This window comes from Rhinolophus ferrumequinum, chromosome X, assembly GCF_004115265.2.
Source record: "Rhinolophus ferrumequinum isolate MPI-CBG mRhiFer1 chromosome X, mRhiFer1_v1.p, whole genome shotgun sequence".
Lineage (NCBI taxonomy): Eukaryota > Metazoa > Chordata > Mammalia > Chiroptera > Rhinolophidae > Rhinolophus > Rhinolophus ferrumequinum.
In genome coordinates this window covers 93,065,417-93,085,931 of record NC_046284.1, presented here as the reverse complement: position 1 = coordinate 93,085,931, position 20,515 = coordinate 93,065,417, and the positions used below count along the sequence as shown (strand labels likewise).

Here is a 20,515-nt window from a genome sequence, read left to right as displayed (position 1 = left end):
AAAGGACCCCAAGTTAAGACTTTACAGACTAAAGAAACAAGTAGTAAAGCTGCCATAAATAGCACAAAGGAAACCTGGAACAATTTCATTGCTGAAAGACAGATCAATTCTATGGGGCCCAAATTCTAGCTCTTATATTGACTAATCCTTTTTTTAAACATCCAGTGTACTTTTCATTCACTCATTTAACAAGTAGGCATGAACATCAACTTCATGCCAAGTACTGCAGGCACTGGGGATGCAGCAGTCAACAAGAGACAAAAATTCCTGCCCTCATGGAATGTATATTCTAGTAGAATGAGAAAGACTAACAAATACAGAGGGTGCCAAAAAAAATGAATACACATTTTAAGAAAGAAAAAAGTTGTATTAAAATTGTAATATTCAATATATACCAATAACAAAAGACGAATACAAGTCATGTATATACGTTTTTTGGCAGCCCCGGTATGTGTCAGGTAGTGGTAAGTGCTGTAGACAAAAACAAGGCAAGGTAAGGGGGCGATACTGTGCAGTGGCAGAGAGGGGTGCTGTTCTTTCTATAAAGCAATCAGAGAAGACCTCTCCAAGAAAGGGACACGTGAGCTGACACGAAGAAAGTGGCATATAAGGCATGAGGATATCCAGGGGATAAGATATTCCAGGCAAACAGAAGAACTATTGCAAAGGCTCCCAAGGTAGCAGCAGTTGTAAATAACAGGGAGGTGGCCAGTGTGGCTGGAACGGGGTGAGCACGGGGGAGGGGGAGGGGATGAGGTCAGAGAGGCAGGGGGTGGTCCTAGATCACACAAGGACTTGTAAGCTACTCTAAGGACTTAGGGTTTACCCTGAATGAAATAGGAAGCCACTGCAGAGTTTGGAGCAGAGGAGTCATGAACTAACTTCTGTTCAGAAGGATTAGCTGCTGTGTGAAAAACAGACTACAGGGCAAGGACAGGGAAACCAGTTAGAAGTAACTGCACTCATCCAGGTGAGAGAGGGTTGGTTAGTAGCTTGGGAAAGGGCAAAAGCTGAGATGGTGAAAAGTGGTTAGATTCCGGATAAATTCTGAAGATAGTGCTGACAGTATGTGGTACCGGACTGAATGTGAGTGTGAGAGGATGAGGAATCCAACATGGCTGTCATAGCTTTGGCCGGAGCAGGAAGGAAGGGGTGTCTGTGGGAGGAGCAGCACAGGGCGGGGAGGGGGACTGGATTGGTCAGGAGTGGTTTTGGCCATGCTGAGTTTTAGCTATCCACTAGACAGCTACATGGAAATGCTGGAAAATACAGGACTTGAGTTCCGGGGAGAGGCCTAGATAGGAGATATAAAAACTAGGAGACATGAGCTGAAACATGGTATCTAGCCACAGAACTAGTTTTAATTTAGAATTATGAAAGGGGAACTATGACTACCAAAACTATATGAATAAGTACAACATTCAAATACTTGCTACATTACCATAACTACCCTCAATGTCAGCAAATTTCAAATTCTCTACCACTATATGAGTTTCATTTTTATGTTCTAGAATACCTAATGCAATGCCTTACCTTCAATAAATATGTTGATCAACTTGATTAACTTTTGTTATATTTATTATTTACCTGTGTACCCTAGACACATGACTTAACTTCTCCATGCCTCAGATTTCCTTTGTAAAATGGGAGTAACAACAGGACCTATGCCATGGATTTGCTATAGGGATTAAATGTGTAAAGTGCTTACAACGAGCTTGGCATATAGTAGACACTATATACCTGTCTGGTACTGTCACTACTTCAAAATAATTTTATTTCTTCTACCTTCTGTGCAAAACCAGTCTCAGCTCATATCCTAGAATCACACTCCCCATCGGTTCTACGCCTGTGTTGCCTGTTTGCGTCCTCGCTACCTGCTGCTCCTTCTCGGTTGACTGCCAGTGCTCCTCAGGGGCTGAGCCCACCCATCCACTCGGGCTTCAACGACCTTCCATGACATGACAATAACTTCCAAGTCTTCATCTGTAGTCCAACTATCTCCGAGGAGCAGGGAGGGGATCATCTACCCAAGAAATGTGACACCTGTCTTCCTTGCTAGATGATAAGCTCGAGAGCAGGGCTGGTATGTGACTCACTGCTGAATCCTCAGCAACATGTAGCATGTGGCACACAGCAAGTGCGTAAGCGATAGCAAAGAACTGTTCAGTTAAAAGTAAAACTGTGGGGTGGCCGGATGGCTCAGTTGGTTAGAGCACGAGCTCTGAACAACAGGGTTGCTTCGATTCCCACATGGGCCAGCGAGCTGCGCCCTCCACAACTAGATTGAAGACAATGAGCTGCTGCTGAGCTGCCGGAGGGGCAGTCGGATGGCTCAGTTGGTTAGAGCGCGAGCTCTTAACAACAAGGTTGCCGGTTCAATTCCCCGCATAGGATGATGGGCTGCGCCCCCTGCAATTAAAGATTGAAAACGGCGAGCTGGACTTGGAGCTGAGCTGCGCCCTCCGCAACTAGATTGAAGGACAACGACTTGGAGCTGATGGGCCCTGGAGAAACACACTGTTCCCTAATATTCCCCAATAAAATTAAAAAAAAAAAAAATAATAAAGGGAAGGAAACTTAAAAAAATGAAAGGTAAAACTTTGGCATTCTCTAGCAATTTTCCAGTGCACTTCATGGGGCCGACAATAGAGCCACTTTGTTTGAACAAATAGGCTGTGCACTGCCCAACTCTGAGGGGCGGGCATCGTTTACATATATACCAGGCTCGGCAAACTTTCTAAAAGGGGTCATCCTGGTGGGAAAGCAGCCACAGACACTACATAAATGGGTGTGGCTGTATCTCAATGAAACTATTTACAAAAACAAGTGGTGGGCAGGACTTGGCCCACAGACCTCAGTTTGTTCACTTCTGACACAGATCATGTGATTAGCATTTCTTGGAGTTGTGCCCTGAGTCTGGCTCTGGGTGACACTTCCATTTAATCCAAATCTTTTAAAGTGCTTTGGAATCGTGAACACAGATTTCATAACCCTACCATAATGAATGAATGGCAAATATCTAGCCACAGACTAGAAAAGTTCTCTCTGAAGTCTAAGGCTACATGTGCTATGTGCTGTGTGTGTGTGTGTGTGTGTGTGTGTGTGTGTGTATGTTTTAGATTTGAAGATGAACATGACAAGGGAATAAGTAGTATCTTACCTGGAGACTGTGTATGCATCATAGAGGGAGACTGGCTAACTGTGCTATGGTAAGATGTAGGGGGTGAAGTAAGAGGATAAGCACCTGATGATCCTGGCTGCTTTGGAAATGGCTGAAAAGAAGAAAATTAAATGTTTGTAAAATGGCCAACTGCATATTGTATGAGTGTTGGCTTTCCCCAATAAAAGGCCACACTGTTAACATTTACACACTTCACGAAGATGTGCAAATACACATCAATAACACAAGTTTTTAAAAACTCCCTGACTTTCAAAATGTTTTTAAAATAGCAACATCCTCATTTCTGATCTTGCAATACCATTGCTTATATCCCTCAAGGTGTTTTGCTCCCTTTATCTGTCATAGTTTAACTGGCAGTGTTGTTTCCGGCTTACATGAAAAATAGTGTATCTTACATTTGGTGGAATTTTAGAGACAATGAAATACGGTAGTTCAAACCTGATCTCTACTCACCTTTACCTTCATCTCCAGTAATAAAAACTCTAGGACAATATAATCCTTTCTAGTTTATTTTTTTAAACTGAGGTACGAATCATATACAGTAAAGTGCACAAATCTTATATGTCCCATGGGATGAATTTTTACATAAAATGTAACTGCCACAAAGATCAAGATAGGGGAAAACATTACCAGAACCCAAGACCTCCCTTACACACCTTCCAAATCTTTATCGCCTCCCCAAAGGTAAGCACTATTCTGACTTCCATCACTCAATTTTGGTTTTGCCTGGTTTTGCATTTCATATAAATACTGAATGTACTCATTATATACATGGTATCTGGCTTCTTTTGTTCAATATTAAGTCAGGGAAACTCATCATGTTGTTGCATGTTGCAATAGTTTGCTTTCTCATTTCTGTAAAGTATTCCAATGTATATCTTAATTTATTCACTCATTCCACTGTTGCTGGGTATTTAGGCTGCTTACAATTTTTTTGATAAATAATGTTTACTATGAACGTTCTTGTCCTTTTTAATGCATTTCTGTTGCGTATATATACATAAGAGCAGAACTGTTAAGTCACAGGTATGCATAACGTTCAGCTTTAGCCCTCTGGAATACTGTTCAACACCACTGCAAGATAGTTGTTTCATTTTACACACCCTCCAGTAGCAAAAGAGAGTTTCAGTTGCTCCTAATACCAAATGTTGGCAAGGATTATTTTTTTTTTCTTAAAGCCATTTTTGTGGGTATGGAATATTATCTCACTGTGCTTTTCATTTGTATTTCTGCGATGCCAAATGACCTTGAAAACCTTTCCCATGCTTATTAGCCACTCGGATAGCCCCTTTTGTGATCACATGGGCGCTCATCTGACATCATGTTAAGCGCACGAGTCTGAGGTTAATGCCATTGTCAGTATGGTTAATACTATTTCGGGTACTCTTTAACTTCACATCACTGGACGCCTCCTCATCTCTCGCTGTCACTATTTTTTCATAAGGATTTCCTGGACATTTTAGGCCTACCAAGGACCTCTGTGCCTTTCAACAAATAAGCCCAGGCGACTGTAGAACCTTAACTTCTACAAAGTTAGCGTCTTAAGTTAAACAAATGTGATGCCTTCAGGAATATCACCTGTTGCTGGGGTGGTGGTTGGAGTTGTGAGATTAGAGAATCCATCATATCTCCTCCGATGGGAGAAGGGGGATTATCATCCTCATTTACAGACCGTCTTCGAGCATCCTGATTGCTGTCAACAAACATATTCAGGAATGTCTATGGATATAAACAGGTAAAATTTAGATTATTTTACCTAACTTTAGTGTGGTACTTTTAATTATTTATAATATTTTAATAGAAATACATTATGTCTATCTCTGAAATGTAAATATAACACAGTCACTATCACTAGGACAACCTGAAAGAGATATTGGTAATTTTGAAGGAGGGAAATTTAGGAAAACAGTTCACCACCACCACAAAAACAACATCTAAGTTAAAAAATCATATCAGCTAAGAAGTACTGTGTAAGCAAAAAGCTGAATAAAGAAGTACACCCTGGCACCTCTTAACACCAGGTCAAAATATTTTCTTATGAACTTCGATCCAGAAATGGGGAAAAAAATGAAAAGTTGGCCATTTAAGTAACTTTAATGACTTGGAAAATTTCCTATTTACTGAGAGTTCTCACTTTTTCAGCTAGAAAATGTGACAGAGGAAAACAGAATAGAGAAACTAAGTCATCTTTTCCCTTTTTATCTACTATGACTTAATTTTGAAACGTCAAGTGTGGGAGTCTTGTTTTATAAGATAAGTTATCAAAAATTAAGCAAGGCTGGGGCCGACCCGGTGGCTCAGGCGGTTGGAGCTCCATGCCCCTAACTCCGAAGGCTGCCGGTTCGATTCCCACATGGGCCAGTGGGCTCTCAACCACAAGGTTGCCGGTTCAACTCGAGTCCTGCAAGGGATGCTGGGCTCTGCCCCCTGCAACTAAGATTGAACACGGCACCTTGAGCTGAGCTGCCTCCCAGATGGCTCAGATGGTTGGAGCGCGGGCTCTCAACCACAAGGTTGCCAGTTTGATTCCTCGAGTCCCGCAAGAGATGGTGGGCTGCGCCCCCTGCAACTAGCTACAGCAACTGGACCGGGAGCTGAGCTGTGCCCTCCAAAACTAAGACTGAAAGGACAACAACTTGACTTGCAAAAAAGTCCTGGAAGTACACACTATTCTCCAATAAAGTCCTGTTCCCCTTCCCCAATAAAATCTTAAAAAAAAAAAAAAAAATTAAGCAAGGCTACCCTAGTTTGGGTCTCAAGCAGATTATTTCTTTTAACACTCCATCTTCCCAATCTTCAAAAATATAGATCATAAGCTTATCAGAATCACTAAAAGCTTTTAGAAATACACGGTCTGATTTCTAATTAAAGACGATAGATTCACAACACACATTTCATCTTTTCCTAATACCCCACTGAAACGCCTATAAAAAAATTTTTTAAGCAATAAGTCAAAGACAAAAAGAATGGCAGAAGAGAATATCAATACATTCCGGAGGCTGCAGAGCAGATGGCTGAGTGGTAACGGAACTACCCGATGTGAGGAAGTTGTATCCTAAGCAAGCAGTGGGAAAAGCCAAGAAGCAAAACTATTTCCGTCCAGATCTCCAAGACACATAGGAACTGGCAGCACTAGATACCTCTGGAAATGGGGATGAAGGTGGAACCAAAAACAGATGGACTGGGTGACTAAGAGGCACTGAAACCAAAAAGATTTGGCAAACAAGGTACAAAGCACATGAAAAGATTCTCAACATCACTAATCATCAGGCAAATGCAAATCAAAACCATAATGAGATATCACTCATACCTGTCAGAATGCCTATTATCAAACAAACAAAAAAACAACAGGAAATAACAAGTGTTAGCAAGGATGCAGAGAAAAGGGAACCCTCGTGCACTGTTGATGGGAATGTAAATTGATGCAACCACTACGGAAACTAGTATGGAGGTTCCTCAATAATTAAAAATAGAACTGCCATATGACTCAACAACACCACTTCTGAGTATTTATCTGAAGGAAATGAAAATACTAATTCAAAAAGGTGTATGTATGCACCCCTATGTTCACTGCAGCATTATTACAGTAGCCAAGATGTTGAAACAACCTAAGCGTCCATTGATGGATAAAAATGTGGCGCGCGCACACACACGGACTACTACTCAGCCATAAAAAAGAACAAAATCTTGCCATTTGTGACAACATGGGTGGACCTTGAGGTTATTATGCTAAATGAAGTCAGACAAGAGAAAGACACACACTGCATGATCTCACTTATATGGGAAATCTAAAAAACAAAACAAAACTCATAGATACAGAGAATAGATTGGTGATTGCCAGAGGGTAAGGAGGTTAGGGGGTTAAGGGGGTCAAGCGTGACAAACATCCAGTTATAAAATAAGTAAGCCATGGAGATGTAATATACAGCATGGTGATAATAGTCAATAATATTGTGTTGCATATTTGAAAGTTGCTAAGAGTAGATCTTGGGAGTTCTCATCACAAGAAAAAAAAAATTTTAATTTTGCTGATAGATGGTAACTGGACTTGTGATCATTTAGCAGCATAAATATCGAATCATTATGTTGTATACCTGAAACTAATATGTTATATGTCAATTGTACCTCCATTTAAAAAAAAAGAGACAATGAAACCCTTCCAGAGCCACTGTCACTTCCACTGAGTTAGGCTGACCTCTACCACCCTGGCAGAGGGTCTCTGACTTGGGGGACCCTAGAATAATTGAGAGAAGGAGTACCATATTAAAAATGGAGATTAAGGATTACATATTGAATGTTGAAAATACTAGTTTCCTTCTCTTATTTAACTTGTCAAAAATTGGAAGCCATATGTACACTATCTATGCAGAGACTTGGAAACTTCTTTCAGTACTCACACTAACCTAACAAGAAGAGCTACTGTCACTGGGAGTTACCCAAAGAAATGGCCCAAGGAGATCACCCTGCAGTGAAGACCAGTCCACAAGTCTCACTTTAAATAAGAGCAGAGTTAAGAATCACCTACTATTTGAGGAAAGACACTAATATGAAAGAGAACAAAAAAGCAGGGTAGATGAAATGGAGATTATGTAGGAAGAGCTACGACAAGAAAATTTAGCCATATGGAACAGGATGTCATAAAATGAACAATTAGAAGCAAAAAAGAACTGTTGGAAATTTTTGAAAAGATGGCAAAAAAAAAAAACACCAAACAAACCTTGGGAGAAATGAAAAGTAGAAGGATAAAAGGAAATAATGAGGAACTCTCCCAGGAACAAAGATGTAAAAAATGGAAAATTAGAGGATGAATCCAGGACGTCCAACATCAGAACAGTAGGAGTACCAAAAAGAGCTAACAGGGAAAAAAATAAATAAAATAAATAAAATAAAAAATCAAGAAACAATGCAAGGAAATTCCCCCAAGCAAAATGATATAAGCTTCCAGACTGAAAGAGCCTACTTAGTCACATAAGGTTCAAGAATTTCAACAGAATTAAACTTCTCAACAGTCACAATGGAAGCTAATGCCTTCAAAATGATTGCAACCTAGAATTCCATACCTAGCCACTCTCAATTAGATGAGGATAAACTAAAGACAGTTTCAGACATACAAGGTTGCAAATTAACCTCCCATCCCCCATGTACCTTCTCCCAGGAAGCTACGTAGGAAGTATTACACCAAAACAATGGAGTAAACCAGGAAAAAGACATGGGGTCCAAGCCACAGGGCATGCAACACAAGAGAGAAGTGAAAGAATCTCCCCTTTCACTATCCTTCTGCAGATTCCTAAGTCAAAATTATGCAAAAGGTCTGCAGCACTACCATTCCAGATTGGAGGTCAGAGGACTGTGGAAGAGATTTCTTCAAGATGAAACTGGTAAGGTATGTGATAGGTGAACATACTGAGGGAAAGAATAATCATAGTAAGTTTGATAGAACAGTGTTTATATATGCACAATAATGGGAACACTGAAAAGTTATCTAATCAAAATTGCTACCTTAACCATATTGTAAGGATAGGAGAAAAGGCATAAGGTGTATGTGTACTGAAAGCAGCCTGGAATGAGGAAGGGGCATACAAGAAAGCATTAAAAAAGAATTAAATCCTTATCTTCCATTATGAGAATCAGATAATGCCCACAACTAAGAAGTCAACGAACAGCAACATAAGCATGCTATTTAGCGATAAGAGAATCAGCTATATAAGAGTTGAAAACACAGCAGGAAAATGGCAAGAGAGGGCTGCAGGGGACCAATTTTCAAAACAAGCTATTTGCAACTATTTGACTCTAAACTATAAACAACTGAGCTATTATTATATCAGGATCTCCAGGGATTGTGTGGCCAAGGACCTCACATTTTAAAAAAGCATCATAGTTGAACTGATGAATCAAACTTTCTCAATAATCAATGACAAAGACTACTTTTAAAGTTCCAAATGGCAAATAGGACTCTCTTCATTATATTCCCCTTTACTAATCACAGGGTAAGGAAATAAAGGAAAGGACATTTTATCATCTCATATACATCGGCACAGCACTTTAGTAGAACTTCTGGCTCCTTCAGAGTAAAGTTGCAGAGGTGATGCATTAACATGGCCACTCACTAAATTTAAACAGGAATGTGTTGCTTTCTCCCATTATATCCCCCTCGAAGGAATCATTTGACAGATCACATTTATGTTTACTCATGCTGTAACACTGAAGTCTGTTACCTTTAGTCCTGGAGCAGGATAAAATCCTTCAACTAACTTGCTATTATCAAAAAGACTATAGGCACCATCCCGTATTGCCACAACGCCCCGACTCCGGCAGTATATATCAATGCAATACATGTTCCTGAAGGCCAGTCTGATGTGGGTGGACGACTGCGGCAGAATGGAGAAGCACTGGTAGGCAGTGTTGGTTCTCTGGGTCAAGCCCAACATTGGCACAGTGGGGAGTTTGTTGATGGCATTTAACGGAGCCTGAGTATCAAACAGTACCTATAAGGAACAAACACCATGAGAGCAGCCAGTTTCTGTACAAATACTAAAACCTCAGAATTTTCAATGTATAACTGTCACAAATGAGACAATGTCTTTCTGACACAGTCTGTAAAGTTCTTCCCTGAACAGAATGCAAACTGGATCAGCGTTCACTTTGAATCGGAGATCCAAGAAGAGTGCAAGATTTAAAAAACAAAGGCACCCACTCGCATCATTAAAGACAAGTCTACATGATTTCTGAGTTTTACATGAGACATTAACATTGACTGTATCTTATTTTTAAACAGAAAATAAATTTAATTACCTGTAATAATTGAACCACATTTGGTGTTTTGTTAAACATTTCTTGAAGCTGATGGAGAATGGTATTGTGACAGTTACTGCAACCTGAGTTTGGGCCAACAGTTCCCAAAGAAATGTGAAATTTCTGATGAATGGAATTCCACTGGATACTAATCTAAATCAAAGAGAACACGTTTCAGAAACTAAGTAACAGATTCACACAGAACAATGTTTCAACAGTAAGGCAAAATGCCAAAGATCTAAAGGAGGTCTTTTTTTGAAAGCAACTCGTAAGACTGGGCTCTTTAAATTCCAGATGTGCTGTTACTATGAACCAGTACGTTCGCTGAGCATGTATAGACAGCCCACTTCTACCAAATAAAACAGAAAGAGAAGGTGCTAAAGAAAACATTTTGATTAGATTTTATTTAAAAATTATCATTGGTGTTTCTTATTTTTCATTCTTCTCTTGAACTGAAGAAGAGTCACCCTCTAGGTAAGCACTGTCATAAAGGGAAAGGAAACCACCCCAACACAGGTACCTACAGTTAAAATAGATTTTAAAACACTCAAGTAATTTCTGATACTACCTGATGTGAAAGAGTCTAGAAAGAAACCAGCTGGCTAAACTTTTAGACTAAATTTCTAGGGCTTTGCATAAAGGGTGGGGAAAAAATAAGGAACTATAGATTATGAGGAATATCTTCAAGATTAAAATAGGATAAAAAAATAGTCATGTGGCCAAAAGCACAGACATACCATATTGTTCAAAACCATTCATACGTAATCTTCATTATAAAAATCACATTGCTAAGCAGATTTGAAATCAGTCAAGAAAAAATACAAATACCAAAGTTACATTACCTTGTCCAAAACTCAAGATTATATATCCTATCAAAGAGGTTATAATTTATTTTCAACTTTAAAGAGTTAAGCATTACAGTATAATCTATATCAACAAAGAATTTAAAATTTACCATTTTATCCCTAATTTTTACTGGGGCCCTCAATTATTTCAAAGCAGATTTCATAATTTTTAAATTCTTGATTTTTCAAAGATTTATGACAGGAACTTCAGTTTTAATTAATTCATACACTTACTGAGCTTCCCTTGGTGGTTCCATAACACAAAATAAGTTTTCGGTAATTATAAACACGAACTTCTGAGAAAATATTTAGATGAGCAGGTATGTCTAAGCAGAAAGGAAACAAAAAGATCAAGATTACACAAGCAACTTTGTAAGTTATATAAATGTCTAATCACTATGTTGTATACCTGAAACTAACATAATACTGTACGTCAACTGTAACTGAAAAATAAAAAAAATTTTCAAAAGAGCACACATGCAAAATTTAAAAATATGTATTTGAAAAGGAGGGCATTTTAGCAATACTGTGTGCCTAGATTAAAATGTCTCAAAATATGTAATTTAGTTTTTTAAAAAAAGAAAAGAAAGCAACAGCATAAATAGATAGCAGGCTTCCATTTCCATTTCTACAAAAGGGGCCAGGGGAGGGGTGGAGATATATTGAAGCAGTGTAACAAGATGATTAGAGGTTCCAAGCCCAGCTTTGCCATTTACTAGGTATGTGGCCTTAAGTTCTTAGTCTCTGTGACTTGTTTCCTTCATTTGTAAAATAACGAATAACTCAACCGACCTCATAGGGTGACTGTGAGGAGTAAATGAGTTAACACAAGCAAACTGTTTATTACACTGTATGTAATAAATATACACATAGTAAACGCTCAGTAAGTATCAACTATTGTTACAATATGGTATACCTATGTGCAAACAACTGGATACCTAAGAAACTTAACAGGTGGTTGTCTCTGCGGGAAGGAAATTGAAGGCTAAGTTAAAAGGGAAACTTATTTTTCATTAGACATACTTGATTTTTTTGTTTTTTACAATGTGCACCTTTATTATTATTATTATTATTATTATTACTATTATTATTATTAGTTTCAGGTGTACAAAACAATGCAATAGACATTTCACCCCTCACAAAGTGATAACTCCCCTTCCCCCAATCTATTGCCCCTCTGGCATCGTATATATCTATTACAATTCCATGGACTCTATTTCCAATGCTGTACTCCATATCCCGTGACTATATATTAAATTATAGTTGACATTCAATATTATTCAGCTTCAGCTTTAGGTGTACACTGCAGGGATTAGGCATCTACACCGTCCAAGAAGTGGTCTCCCTAATAAGACATGTGCCCATCTGACACCCCACAAAATCTTTACATACAATGTGCAAGTTTTACTTAAGTTAAAAAAGGGGGGATGCTTTTTTTTCATCACATGTACCTGGTAGAGAACGTGCAAATTCCAACACACACTCATATAATCGTGCAATGCTATTCCAGTCATTAAGGAACATTTCAACCACTTTTCTACCACCAACAGGTTCGGACAACAGGTTTTCGTATGTCAGATAAACATGCCGAGATGGTCCTACAGGATTAAAAGAGAAGATTGATAACAATCGATATATATTTATATATATATACAAAACCTAGAAATGTGCAAATACAAAGTTTGTGAAGCATCTCACCTTGCTCCCTGGTAGACGTGCCATTAAGTGGACAATTTGCAAACACTAACTCTGCCACCCATGTGCGATTATTTCTACCTTGTAATCGGAAAGTGCAATCGAGGAGAGAACGGTCCAGGGCCTTCTGGGTTTCCTCATTTACACCCTTACAGGGAGGAATTCTGGTGATGAAAGATAGCATATCAAGTATACTTCACATCACAGAAACACAAAAGCATATACTCCATGATGACAGGAAGGGTATGAACATTATAGTTTCTGTTCAAACTCCCCTACTAGGCACCTTCTGTAAAAGGAAGCAATTCATACAATTCACAGCAATTAATAGCATTAACCCATTTCCATTCACATCAACATAGATTAGGACTATCATCTCAACAAAGTGATGTTTCTTTTCATCCATAATCTTGTTATTAGAAAAGACCACAATTCTTCAGAATGAAAAGCGAGGACAAGGAATGATGTCATCAAAATGGCGGCGTGACGTGAGCCTCTGGAAATCTCCCTTGGAATTTACAACAAATTAAACAGCTATAACTCCACAAAGGACACCCTGCACAGCAGACAGGAAAGATGAAGAGGCTCACTACTGAATTCACCTAAAGGTGGGCGAATCGAGCGAGCAGGGTAGGAGGGAAGGGAGAAGTGCGCAAACGGAGCCGCGCGGGCGCAGGACGCAGACCTAGCTCAGTGCTCAGTGCTCTGAGCTCGCTGCATCCCAGAACTACCGCAGGTGTGGGAGAGGGAAGAACTCGGACTACTAGGGCTCCACTTATGACCCACAGGGCTGAGGGGACAGCATATAACACGGCTGAACCCAAAGCTCACGGCAGAGACCTCGGAGAAAAGACTGAGGGAAGAAGGCTAAAAACGGTGGTTTAAGCCCTCACTGCCAAGCAGAGAACGGAAGCCTTAGGCACTGAGACTAGCCGCCCCCGCCTACCCTCCCAGAGCTCGCCCCGCCCCCACCTGCCCAGTGCTAGAAGCGGAACAATAGCAGTGTCAGATCAAAAGAACAGAATATTTGCTGTTCTGAGAACTGTGGACCGCAGACACAGATTTGCAGCCCAACTAGTTTCGGCAAAGGGTAGGGAGCTGTGGAAGCAGGACCGGCTGTGGTGGTGGTTGACGCCATTGTTCTGGGCCACCTCTCACAACTCACACCGCCCCTGGCCCCACCTATCTGGGCGGATCCCTGCAGGAGTAAACAGAACTGCTGAAACACACGGGCTCTGAATCTGGTGCAGGAAGAGCTTTGGAACTTCCAAAGCTCTCCGCATACCCACACAGACACTGCGCCCTGTGACGCAGGCGAACTATTAACAGAGGAGAGAAGCCCACCTTCCAGGGAATCCTCCCATTGTGAGAGAAGCTGGAATAGTGCAGAGAAAACATAACACTACAGTGTGAGAGAGGAAAAAAAGGCTGCAGTCAGAGAGAATATAAAACATTCTACCAACACGTACTGAAAAACAAAAGAAAGACCTCTTCCTATCAACATGTTGCAGAACCCACTCCTGTAGATGTCTAGGAAGATAAATAATAAACTATTAATTGCCATGAATAACCAAGACAACAAGACAGCTCAAAAAGAAAATGAAAAGTCTCCAGAAAATGAACTTAAAGATATGGAAATATGTGACTTAAATGAGAGACTTCAAGATTGCAGTTATGAAAAAACTCAACAAGATGCAAGAAAACAGAGAAAGGCAGTTTAATGAACTCAGAAACACAATCAAAGAAAAACATGAACATTTTACGAAAGAGATTGAAATTTTAAAAAAGAACCAAATAGAATTTCTGGAGATTAAGAACTCAATAGAAGAAATGAAGAATGAAATAGCCAGTTTAGGAAGTAGAGTTAACCAGATGGAGGAAAGAATCAGTGACATCGAAGACAGAAACCTGGAAATGACACGGATAGAAAATGAAAGAGACTTGAGACTTAAAAGAAATGAAAGAACTCTACAAGAACTCTCGGACTCCATCAGAAAGAGCAATATAAGAATAATGGGCATACCAGAAGGGGAAGAAAAGGAGAAGGGAACAGAGAGTATATTCAAACAAATAGTCGAAGAGAACTTCCCAAACTTGTGGAAAGAACTGCATCCTCGAATCCAAGAAGCACATAGGACACCTAATTACCTCAACCCCAACAGGCCTTCTCCAAGTCACACTGTATTGAAGCTGTCAAACATCAACGACAAAGAAAGTATCCTCAAGGCAGCCAGGGAAAAGAAGATGGTAACCTACAAAGGAAAGCCCATTAGATTATCATCAGATTTTTCAGCAGATACTCTACAAGCCAGGAGGGAGTGGAACCAAATATTCAAACTACTGAAAGAGAGAAATTATGAGACAAGAATAATGCATCAAGCAAAGATATCCTTTAGATATGAAGGAGGAATAAAGACCTTTCCAGACATACAGAAGCTGAGGGAATTTTCTAATACACGACTTGCAGTATAAGAAATACTAAAGGAGCTTATTCGACCACCAACAACAGGGACAATTTGTGGCAACCAAAACACAAAAAGGGGGAGAGTAAAGGCCTGAACTGGAACATGGGAATGGAGAAAGTAAGCGTGCTGAAGAAAATGGAATACTCTAAATATCAAACTTTCCTTTACATAAACGTAATGGTAACCACTCAAAAAAAAAAAATCAAGAACTGAAATACATACTGTAATAAAAGAAGAAACACAGGGAAAAATCACAGAATACCACCACACAGAAATAATAGACAACAACAAAAAAGCAAAGAAACAATGGAGACACAGTCTTACCAGAAAACTAAAGAGAGAATGATAGGAAATCCTCACATATCAATAATCACCCTAAATGTAAATGGACTGAACTCACCAATAAAAAGGCACAGAGTAGTAGATTGGATCAAAAAACTAAACCCAACCATATGCTGTTTCCAAGAGACACATCTCAGCTACAAGGACAAGCATAGACTCAAAATGAAAGGGTGGAAATTGACATTCCAAGCAAATAGTATCCAGTGAAAATCCGGTGTAGCCATAATGGTATCAGATGAAACAGACTTCAAGGTGAAAGAGGTAAGAAGAGACAAAGATGGACATTTCATAATGGTAAAGGGGACTATACAACAAGATACATAACAGTCATCAATATTTATGCCCCCAAAAAGGGAGCACCAAAATATACCAAGCAACTACTAACAGAACTAAAGGGAGAAATTGACCAAAACACAATTATACTAGGGGACCTAAATACATCAACAGCTATGGATAGATCATCCAAACAGAAAATAAATAATGAAACAGCAGCCCTAAATGACACATTAGATGAAATGGACATAATTGACATTTATAGAGCACTTCACCCAAAAACATCAGTCTATACATTTTTTTCTAGTGTACATGGAACATTCTTAAGGATAGACCATATATTGGGACATGAAACTAGCCTCAGCAAATTTAAGAAGATTGAAATCATACCAAGCATATTCTCTGATCAAAAGGCTTTGAAATTGGACACCAACTACAAAAAGAAAGCAGGAAACACCACAAATACTTGGAGATTAAACAACATAAAGAACGACCAGGCCAAAGAGGAAATTAGAGGAGAGATCAAAAGATACATAGAAACAAATGACAATGAAAATACATCCTACCAAAATTGTTGGGATGCAGCGAAAGCAGTTTTAAGAGGGAAATTTATATCATTGCAAGCCTATCTCAAGAAACAAGAAAAATCCCAAATAACCTCCTGTTACACCCTAAAGAACTAGAAAAAGAACACATGAAACGCAAGGTCAGCAGAAGAAAGGAAATAATAAAAATCAGAGCAGAACTAAATGAAATAGAGAACAAAAAGACAATAGAAAAAAATCAATGTGGCAAAGAGCTGGTTCTTTGAAAAGATTAACAAAACTGACAAACCCTTGGCTAGACTCACTAAGATAAAAAGAGAGAGAGGACACTAATAAAATCAGAAATGAAGAAGGGGAAGTTATAACGAACGCCACAGAAATACAAAGGATCGTCCAAGAATACTATGAAGGACTGACTATATGCCACCAAATTCAATAACCTAGAAGAAATGGACAAGTTCTTAGAAACATGTAGCCTTCCTAGGCTGAACCATGAAGAACTGGAAAATCTAAACAGACTGATCACCAGTCCCGAAATTGAATCAGTCATCCAAAACCTTCCCAAAAGCAAAAGCCCAGGACCAGATGGCTTCACTAGTGAATTCTACCAAACCTTCAAAGAGGATCTAATACCAATCCTGCTCAAACTCTTTCAAAAAACTGAAGAAGAGACAGTACTCCCTAACTCATTTCATGAGGCCAACATTACGCTGATACCAAAACCTGGTAAGGACAACACAAAAAAAGAAAACTACAGACCAATATCTCTGATGAATACAGATGCAAAAATCCTAAACAAAATTCTAGCAAATCGAATACAACAATGCATTAAAAAGATTATTCATCACGACCAAGTGGGTTCATTCCCATGGCACAAGGATGGTTCAACATCCGCAAATCCATCAATGTGATACATCACATAAACAAAATAAAGGACAAAAATCATATGATTTTATCAATTGATGCAGAAAAAGCATTTCACAAGATACATCCATTTATGATTAAAACACTTAACAAAATAGGTATAGAAGGAAAATACCTTAACACAATAAAGGCCATATATGACAAACCCTCGGCTAATCTCATACTTAATGGTGAAAAACTGAAGCCCTTTGCTCTACGTTCAGGAACACGACAGGGCTGTCCCCTATCACCTCTGTTTTTCAACACAGTATTGGAAGTCCTCGCCAAACCAATCAGGCAAGAGAAAGAAATAAAAGGCATCCAAATTGAAATGAAGAAGTTAAATTGTCACTCTTTGCAGATGACATGATGCTATGTATAGAAAACCCCGAAGACTCCACCAACAATCAACGTTAGAAACAGTCAACGAATAAAGGCTACAAAATCAATGTAAAAAAAGTCCATTGCATTCCTATATACTAACAATGAAATCTCAGAAAAAGAAATACAAAAAACAATTCCTTTTGCAATTGTGGCAAAAAGAATAAAACACCTAGGAATAAACTTAACCAAGGATGTAAAAGACCTATATGCTGAAAACTGTAAGACATTTTTAAAAGAAATTGAAGACGACACAAAGAAATGGAAAGACATTCTGTGCTCATGGATTGGAAGAATCAACATAGTTAAAATGGCCATACTAGCCAAAGCAATATACAGATTTAATGCAATTCCCATCAAAATCCCAATGGCATTTTTTAAATAAATAGAACAAAAAACCATCAGATTTGTTTGGAACCACAAAAGACCCTGAATAGCCAAAGCAATCTTAAGAAAAAAGAACAATGCTGGAGGTATCACACTCCCTGACTTCAGCTTGTCCTATAGGGCAACAATAATCAAAACACCATGGTATTGGCAGAAAAACAGACACATACACCAATGGAATAGAACTGAGAACGCAGAAATAAAACCACGTAAATATGGACAGATAATTTTTGACAAAGAAGCAAAAGACATACAATGGAGAAAAGATAGCTTCTTCAATAAAATGTGCTGGGAGAATTAGAAAGCCACGTGCAAAAGAATAAAACTGGACTGCTATCTGTCACCATGTACCAAAATTAATTCACAATGGATCAAATACTTAAGCATAAGACCTGAAACAATAAACTGCATAGAAGAAAACATAGGTACTAAACTTATGGACCTTGGGTTCAAAGAGCATTTTATGAATTTGACTCCAAAGGCAAAGGAAGTAAAAGCTAAATTAAATGAATGGGACTATATGAAACTTAAAAGCTTCTGCACAGCAAAAGAAACCATCGACAAAATAAAGAGGCAACCAACTGAATGGGAGATTTTTGCAAACAGTGCCTCCGATAAGGGGCTAATATCCAAAATATACAAGGAACTCATGAAACTCAACAACAAAAAAACAAACAACCCAATTGGAAAATGGGCAGAGGACCTGAAGAGACATTTCTCCAAAGAGGACATACAAATGACAAATAGACATATGAAAAAATGCTCAACATCACTAATCATCAGAGAAATGCCAATAAAAACCACAATGAGATATCACCTCACCCCAGTCAGAATGGCTATCATCATTAAGACAAATAGTAACAAGTGTTGGAGAGACTATGGAGAAAAAGGAACCCTCATACACTGTTGGTGGGAATGCAGACTGGTGCAGCCGCTATGGAAGGCAGTGTGGAGGTTCCTCAAAAAATTACGAATAGAATTACCATATGACCCAGCAATCCCTCTCCTGGGTATCTACCCAAAAAATCTGAAAACATCTACACATAATGACACTTGTGGTCCAATGTTCATTGCAGCTTTGTTTACGGTGGCCAAGACATGGAAACAACCAAAATGTCCTTTGATAGATGAATGGATAAAGAAGTTGTGGTATATATACACAATGGAATATTATTTGGCGGTAAGAAAAGATGAAATAGGAACGTTTGTGACAACATGGATGATCTTGAGATTATAATGCTAAGCGAAACAAGTCAGACAATAAAAGCAGAGAACCATATGATTTCACCAATACGTGGTCTATGAACCAAAAACAACATTAAGAACAAGACAAACAAATGAGAAACAAAAACTCATAGACACAGACAATAGTTTAGTGGTTACCAGAGGGTAAGAAGGAGAGGGGTGGGAGATGAGGGTAAGGGGGATCAAACATATGGTGATGGAAGGAGAACTGACTCTGGGTGGTGAACACACAATGGGATTTATAGATGATGTATTACAGAACTGTACACCTGAAATCTATGTAACTTTATTAACAATTGTCACCCCAATAAACTTTAATTGAAATAAAAAAGAAAAGCAAGGACACTAGCTTTCTACGAAATCTATCTGGAGCATCCTCAAGGAAAAACTAAGGGAAACAAAACACTTATATAATCATTCTTTGAAGGCAGGATGATGCAGTGGAAAGGGCACTGGAGTCAGGAACTTGCATTTTAATTCTGACTCTTAAACTCTCTGAATTTCAGTTTCCCAAGCACAGAATGGAAATAAATAATTACCATGTGTCAGTGATTTTAAAACACAACAAAACATATAAAGTGATGGGGGCCGGCCTGGTGGCTCAGGCGGTTGGAGCTCCGTGCTCCTAACTCCGAAGGCTGCCGGTTTGATTCCCACATGGGCCAGTGGGCTCTCAACCACAAGGTTGCTGGTTCAACTCAAATCCCACAAGGGATGGTGGGCTCTGCCCCCTGCAACTAAGATTGAACACGGCACCTTGAGCTGAGCTGCCGCTGAGCTCCCGGATGGCTCAGTTGGTTGGAGCGTGGGCTCTCAACCACAAGGTTGCCTGTTCGACTCCTGCAAGGGATGGTGGGCTGTGTCCCTTGCAACTAGCAACGGCAACTGGACCTGGAGCTGAGCTGCGCCCTCCACAACTAAGATTGAAAGGAGAACAACTTGACTTGGAAAAAATCCTGGAAGTACACACTGTTTCCCAATAAAGTCCTGTTCCCCTTCCCCAATAAAATCTTTAAAAAAAAAAAACAAAAAACCAACCACCATATAAAGTGCTTATGGTGGCTAATACAGCAAATATTCATATAGGTTAATTCCCCTTGCAGTAAACCAAGTCTTGATCACTGACTGACATGACAAAGTTTCAGATTCATTATCTTCTCTCCTTTGAAGAGGTAACACTCACTGTGATGAGCTTTACATGTATTAGCTTATTTAACATACATATTGTCCCCTACATATATCACATATACAAAAGGAATGTATCAGCTTTGGTATCTTAAAACACCTACCTATCCATTTTCCTGTTGGAGCTTTATGAACTATCTTATTTGTCATAAAACATTATGAGGTAATATATTTTAGCTGTTTATTAGTAACGGATGAAATAATGAGATAATATGTCATTTAATTGTACATTATCCTTTAATTCACAGGGAAGGTGGATTAATTCTCAGACTTGGT

General features: G+C 39.0%; 1 protein-coding gene across 1 annotated transcript in view; it reads right to left on the bottom strand.

The window, feature by feature from the left end:
- The window catches only part of MED14 (mediator complex subunit 14), a 74,694-nt gene that overhangs the window by 10,694 nt on the left and 43,485 nt on the right, over nt 1-20,515 (bottom strand). The window contains exons 17-23 of the mRNA XM_033118945.1: nt 12,517-12,677; nt 12,270-12,416; nt 11,053-11,144; nt 9,974-10,126; nt 9,397-9,666; nt 4,760-4,900; nt 3,161-3,272 (exon numbers count right to left, since the gene is read on the bottom strand). Of these exons, the coding sequence (XP_032974836.1) occupies nt 3,161-3,272; nt 4,760-4,900; nt 9,397-9,666; nt 9,974-10,126; nt 11,053-11,144; nt 12,270-12,416; nt 12,517-12,677 (1,076 nt within the window). The remainder of the gene's footprint in view (nt 1-3,160; nt 3,273-4,759; nt 4,901-9,396; nt 9,667-9,973; nt 10,127-11,052; nt 11,145-12,269; nt 12,417-12,516; nt 12,678-20,515) is intronic.